This window comes from Vulpes vulpes, chromosome 3 (genome assembly GCF_048418805.1).
Source record: "Vulpes vulpes isolate BD-2025 chromosome 3, VulVul3, whole genome shotgun sequence".
In the NCBI taxonomy this organism is placed as follows: Eukaryota; Metazoa; Chordata; class Mammalia; order Carnivora; family Canidae; genus Vulpes; species Vulpes vulpes.
In genome coordinates, this window is record NC_132782.1 from 98,830,875 (window position 1) to 98,838,101 (window position 7,227).

The 7,227-nt window shown below is 36.3% G+C and overlaps 1 protein-coding gene across 1 annotated transcript in view; it reads right to left on the bottom strand.

Moving 5' to 3' along the window:
• LOC112908325 (phospholipid-transporting ATPase ABCA3-like) overlaps window positions 1-6,743 on the bottom strand; it is a 135,188-nt gene extending 128,445 nt beyond the window's left edge. Inside the window, exons 1-3 of the mRNA XM_072751292.1 lie at window positions 6,491-6,743; window positions 3,509-3,636; window positions 1,419-1,566 (exon numbers count right to left, since the gene is read on the bottom strand). Of these exons, the coding sequence (XP_072607393.1) occupies window positions 1,419-1,566; window positions 3,509-3,636; window positions 6,491-6,743 (529 nt within the window). The remainder of the gene's footprint in view (window positions 1-1,418; window positions 1,567-3,508; window positions 3,637-6,490) is intronic.
• Between the last annotated feature and the right edge of the window lie 484 nt (window positions 6,744-7,227).

The window sequence follows — 7,227 nt, forward strand, 5'->3', positions numbered from 1 at the left end:
CCCACTGGTTTTTCATTTGCATATACTTTATGTTAATGAAATTATATAATAAACTATTAGCTTAGTTCCCTGCAAGATGCTGCTACATCTAGTCCAGTCTTCTTAATCCACTGCTCTGATGCTGCCTCCTACTCCTTGCCACCACAGCCAGCATTTGCCAGGAGCTTTCTTATGGATCCACAAAAAAAGTTTAGGGTTTCTACCCAAGAACATATTGTTAATTTGGCTACTACTATGGTCTGAATGTCCATGTTCCACAAAATCCACATGTTGAAATCCTAACCCCTAAAAGGTAATGGGGGCCTGTGAGTGGTGCTAAAATCATGAGAGTGCAGCTCTCATAAATGGAATTAGGACCTTACAAAAGAGGCTCCAGAGACCTCTCTAGCATCACCAAATGAGGACATAGTTTGAAAGCACAGGCTAGGAACCAGGAAGAGGGCCCTTACCAGAGAATAACCATGCTGGTGCCTTGATCTTGGACTTCACAGTCTCCAGAAGTGAGAAATAAATTTCTGTTGCTCATAAGCTACCCAGTGTGTGGTATGTATTTTGTTATAGCCACCCAAACAAACTAATAAAGCTGCCACTGACAGACTGCCCCCCACCCAGAATGGCTATATCAGCTTATTCAGCCTCCCTCCAGCAGTGCATTTATATATCCCTGGCAGCTCTTAGCATTATCCAACTTTCTAAGTTTTTCACCAGTCTAACCCTTATAAAGTAATAATCCAGGCAAATTTCATAATGTATTATATACATGGGAAAAGACTTAAGATTCCTTTTTAAATTCTATATAAAACAATTTAAACACCTAACAGAGTAAATGTTGTCATAGCTCTGTCAAATTAAATTTTATACTTTTGTTATTCTTTTAGCATATTTAAGTTGTAGGTTATTTCAAATTTCTATGATTTATGATAAATTGGTTATAGCTTGTTTTTCTTATTGTGTGATTTTCTCAAGGTAAATGGGCATTATTGTTAATGAAAGCAAAGCTTCCTTTTAAAGATGTTTTAATGATAGTCTGCATAATAAATTTTAAATTGCTATAGCTATATTAAAAACTATTCATCAACCCAAAAGCATAGTATACAGTTATAATGGATCAGACTCTGTCAGTATCTGGAAATATATATGTTAGTCATTGAAATAAAAATTTCACAAGTGAACCTACATGAAAATATAAGGTATACACTGACCAGGAAAAGATAAAAATACACTGTTCCAATGTATAGAAATTTTACACAAGTTTTGGAACACTGAAAATTTTAAATAAAGAAATCACCAGCAGCACAGCAAGTTAAAAATTAACTTTAATTTTCATCACCAGGTTGAAGAAATACAGGTATAAATATGTGATGGCTCTTACCATAAGACTAGGATATTAAAATAAGAATGACTAAAGATCTGCTCACCAGGTGGCCCCCCATTTGAATTACGTTCACTTCTGGGTCCCAAAGAAGGAAAAGTTGGAAAGAGAACACCTGTTTCCCAGCCTCCAGTTCGGAAGAAACTCACATACTTGTTCCTCTGAAAACCACTAAAACGCAGAGAATACTTTACCTATAAAGAGCAAAAAGAAATCTGTAAATGCAAAAAATAATTAAGCAAGAATGAGAAACAAAAGGAAGTTAAAGAAAAATTGCACGTGTGATTCTGAGGCAGACTGTCAAGCACTAAGTAGATTCTGAACAACAGCCAATGGAGCAGACTTGTTGTGTGGCTACTGTGGGTCTGCAGTAAGCAAACACAGTGGCAACTTGCACACCATTGCCAATATTTTTCCCCCAAAATAGATAGCTGGCATGCATACTGAAATGAAACATACCAAAAGGTATTGCTAATTTCTCTTTCCATTATGTCAGTCAAGTATTCTAAGAGGAAAATTTCTTCCTCTCCGAAAAGTGATTGTAACATAAGAAAGAATCCCACATGAGGAAAGAGGAGAAATGTGATAAAGTATAAATATGAAATACTGCATAATTTCATTATTAAATAAAAAGATAATACTAATTCTAGAGAACTAAGTAAACTTCAAGGTAAATCATGCTGGGCCTAAGTAGATTTGCAAGACAGCAAATGGTCTAGCAGCTGCCTAGAGCCAGGGGTCAGACAGAGAAATCAGTAATATCAAGAGGGGCAGGCAGAGGTCATAAACTAGGTAAATATTAGTATGCTTAGTTATCAAGACAAAAGCTTTAGTCACTTATTGCATGTTCAAGGATTAAGAAGCATCGCCTGTTCCTCAAGGAGCTCAAATTCTAGTTGAGACAACATATATATTCACATCATAGCAAATTCAGTGATAGTAATATGTACAGGGCATTTATGGGAGTATGAAAGATCAAAGGGGTGGGTGTGGTTAGGAGAGCCACTGTACAGTGAGTCACAGTAACAATATTAAAGGTAAGAGTGAGCCAAGTGTCAAGGCAGTAGAGAGGTTGTACAAGGCACAATAGGTGAAGTTTGAAACTACCAAAAACATGTTGACCAGGCTCTATATATATACTGATGAGCCTACATCAGCATCACTTACACTGAATCAGTAACTTGAGGGAATTATATATATGTCAAAGGAGGGAGGGAGTGATGGGACTGAATGGAAAGATACCTACAACTCTACTTATGACACAGTGGTTTTCCTTACTTCTTCATTCCATTGACAACCATCTGTATCTTAAGTGTAGAATTATCGCTTCAAGCAATCATCTGTACCATATTCTGGTTATTTCCTTCAACACCAAGGATGCCAAGTTCAAAGCACAGTATTCGTCTCACTTTCTTGGAAGTTGTTATCAGAATCTTCCTCAGAGTCTGCCTATATCCTAATTCTGATTCTGCTTGGCTAACCTTAGCACTGTTTTCTAGATTTAGATTTTGGAGAAAAATGATGAGATTCAGCCAAAAGTAAGAGGAACCTTTTCATGTTGTGTTACATGCTTTAATACCTCAGGTCTTTTGACCTGTGAAATGTGCATTTACTTCACTATCATGCACAGAGCTGGAGACAGCTGCCTTATTAGATACAGTGGTAAAGATCAACGTCTCCTATGCTTCTGATTTATAAGAACTAAACCTAGTATGTGGTGAATTTAATTCTTTCCTCATCAACATAAAGCTCTGGCTATATAGATGCACAGACACAGAGATTAGCTAGATTTGGATTTAAATCTCTGCTCTACAGGCAGCCTGGGTAGCTCAGTGGTTTAGTGCCGCCTTCAGCCCAGGGTGTGATCCTGGAGACCTGGGATCGAATCCCACGTCAGGCTCCCTGCATGGAGCCTGCTTCTCCCTCTGCCTGTGTCTCTGCCTCTCTCTCTGTGTGTGTCTCTCATGAATAAATAAAATCTTAAGAAAAAAAATCTCTGCTCTACTATGTACAAGCAGCATGGTTTTGGGTAAGCTGCAGTCTCCTGACTTAATGAATGAAATAATTATGCCTCTACTTGATTAAGCCTCAGAAACTGGAAGTACACTTACGAGGTTCTACATAAAACCTTCTTACCTTAAATGGCAGGGGATCATTACTACTTTGGAACTTGTGGTCAAAAATAATACCAACCAACACTTTTTTAGAGTTATTCTCTTGCTTAACATACTCTTCAAAATTCCTTTCTGAAGAAAAGCCTTGAACTGTAGAGAGAAAAAATCGAATGTGAATTGCCCACATAAAGGCAAAGTATCTGACTGCCTTTTCTATCTATAGGATGGGGAAATGATTTACATGGGTGAAAGTCTATCAAAATATAAATGATAAAACATTGTTGCTCAAACATTGGCATAACAAAAATGGATATTAGGAGTACATAAAATGTTTAAGAGTTTTAAAACTTTTATCACAAGTTTAAAATATAATTATTATAATAACTGCATATTGAAATAAAGTAAGGAAGAGGGATATTTCCAATGTGTTTTCAAAGTTCCACCTTGGAAGGAAATAACAAAATTGATCCATGCAATCTATTCAAAGTCCTAGAAGATGGGAATCTTTAATATATGAATAAAAAATCCTCAGAAGTTGAAGAATGAAACAACTTCACAAGTTTAATATTTGAGGTGATTATGTGTCATAATCATTATTTTTTCTATAGTTGGGAAATCCCAACTATGCTGCACTTTTCTCAGGGTGGGCACAGCTGGGATATTACAGCAGGGACAAAGCTGTAAGTAGGATTTCAGGGACTGGAATCAGATTTGCACCTACACAAAATGAGCAGAAGCAAGAGGAAACAAAGTCCTCAAGAGAATTCAAATGATTAAAGCTGGAAAAACAAAGTCTACATTAAACAACAAAACAAAACAACATAGGAACACAGCTGGGAATAGAACCTAATATTGAAAGTACGCTGTGAACAAAGTGAAGTGTGTACAAGCAGGTAGTCAGGCACACTTTGGGGCGGGTAACCCCGACTTCTGCATCTGAGCATAACCAGTGTCATCCATGCCACCCATGCATCCTTTACGTCTCAGGAAACCTCCCAATCTCTTTCCCTTAACCACTAAATGTTGTGGGAAATCCCCATGACGCTTTGTAATTGCCACGCCGTGGTGGTAAGCTTCAAGGAAGGTATTTACTACTCAAGCAGGAGTATGAGAGATAAAGGGAGGGAGAGATTTGTGAGGACTTTATGAGGCTAAAACATGTGTTTGCTTAGATTGCTCAGAAAATGGAACTGCAGGGAAGTTTATTATTTATTTATTTCATTTATTATCTGGGGTGACTTTATTTTTCCCCAGCTTTATTGAAGTTCATGACATATAAAAATTGTGTGTATTTAAGGTGCAAAACATGATGGTTTGATGTATGTGTACACTATAAAATGACTGCCACAATCAAGCTAATTAATGTATCCATGACCACACAGTTACCACTTATTTTACTTTTAAAATTATCTTCCCAGAGTTATTGAGGTATCACTCACAAATTAAAAGTATACATATGTAGGTTGTATAACATGATTTTAAGGTACACAACATGTTTTAATATATGCATATATTATGAAATGATTACCAAAATCAGGTTAATTAACACATCTATCACCTTACATAGTTACCATCTTTTTTATTTGAGAACACTACAAGATCTAGTCTCTGAATAAATTTCATATACAGTATTGTTAACTATAGTCACCATGTACATTAGATTGCCAGGACTTATTTGTCTTTATAACTGAAAGTTCATACAACTTGACCAATAATTCCCCATTTTCCCCACCCATCCCCAGCTCCAGAAACCATGAAACTATGATTCTTTTTTTTCTGAAACCATGATTCTACTCTCTGCTTCTGTGAGCTCAACATTTTTAGATAACACATATAAGTGAGGTTATACAGCATCTTTCTGTGTCCAGCTTATTTCACTTAGCATGATGTCCTCCAAACATACGTATTGTTACAAATGACAGGATTTTCTTCTTTTTTATGACTGAATAATCACATTTTCTCTATGTGTCCATCTGTTGATGGACACTTTGGTTGCTACTATATGTTGGTTAATTGTAAATAATGCTACAATGAATAACTACAAAGCTGCAAACCTTGAAAAAGGGAGAAGCACAGGATAAGTGCTATATTCACCCTGATATTTTGCCTGAAAGTGTTTGTAGAAAGCTGCAGACTTACTGAGCTGAAGAAAAAAGGTGAGAGTTTGGGCTTCCAAAATGGCTAGAACTTGAAAAGTTCCAGAGAGAAGAAAACAGCAGAGAAGTGGAAAATTGACTTGTAAGTCAACCCCTAGTCACCAGCCAACTCCTTAACTGATGATGCCTAGGTTCAAGCCATGAAACCAAGAAAATAACAGCAGGTGGCAGGCTACACTGCTAAGCAGGGATTTCAGTAGGTGGACAACATTGAATATAGAGAATAGAGTTCAAGCCCCACAAAGGTAGTGGAGCCTTCATAAATACTCCAGCTTTGCAACTGACACACTAGAAGAGCCACACCCTAAAACAAGGGGTAAGCTGCAGGAGTAAAGACAAAACTAAAATACAGTCCTTATGAAGAAGCTCAAAACCAGACTTTGATGGAATCAAGTCACTCTGTCAGTATTCTAACAACTATCCAGAAGAAAACTTAAGCCTCTTTGGATACACATAAGCTCATGCTTATGCTGTGTGCCTCCATGTTCCTCTGGTACACCATCATATAGCACTGGGGTTATACTTACCCAGGTTTAAGAAGCACAATGAGAAACGAGGAACACAGTATCATAGAATTGGATAATAACCTAAAAGAATATAAATTGATCATATAATTTTTAAATATTACTACTTGTTTTAGTCTCTAGGAAAAAACACTTTATATGAATTAAACTCTCAAGTTTAACAAAATCTATAATAGTATACCTAGGAAGTTACTATCTGGTAATAAGGATATATCCTACAATCTTTAGTTGGCAGATAAATGCCCAATTAAAAGGTTATACATGTGTCTTCACTGAAACTCAATTTAATAATACATTTTTTTTAAAAAAACTTCTATTTCTAACCTGAGAAATTATACTGTAAATCCCTTTTCACAAGTTCAACGATACCCTTCACCACAACACTTTTGGAAGGCACAAAAGCCAGTTCCCATGCACCAGGAAAAATCATGGGCACTTCAAGGAATGCAGGCAACTCATCAACAGGCTGAAGAGAGTAATTGAAAGGCCCATAGTTCCTTATAATCAAAAGCTTGCGTGTTAACAAAAGTGTACCAGCAAATAGTAATGTTAGGACGAATTCCGTAAATAATGCCATCAATCGTCGTCTCTAGGAGATGGAAACAAAAAGATTATGTTAATTGTCCTATGAGTCCATTAACTCTGCAAACGCTTAATTGTTTTACATTAACAACACTTCTTAAGAGAAGATATATAGATAACAAAAAGAACAGCTTCACTCTATAATAGCAGTAATTTCCTGGACCATCTTTTCATTCCTTTCTACATGTCATTCTGCTATTATTTCACTCTGTAAGGACTCTTCATATTTGGAAGAGATAACCCCAGCCATAGAATTGAGAAGAATATAACAATATAAATTGAAATGCAGGGATCAGGCTGTAAGACATTTTCCACTGTGGTCTCTTAGCTGTTGCAAAAAATCTTATAGATAGCTCAACTTACTTTTAAAATAAAATTCTTCCACAGAAGAGCCATAAATTTGTAAAACCATGAGAAATCCATTCTTCAGCTCTATGGAGGGAGTAAAGATTTTACAAAAATAAATTAAGTTTATAACA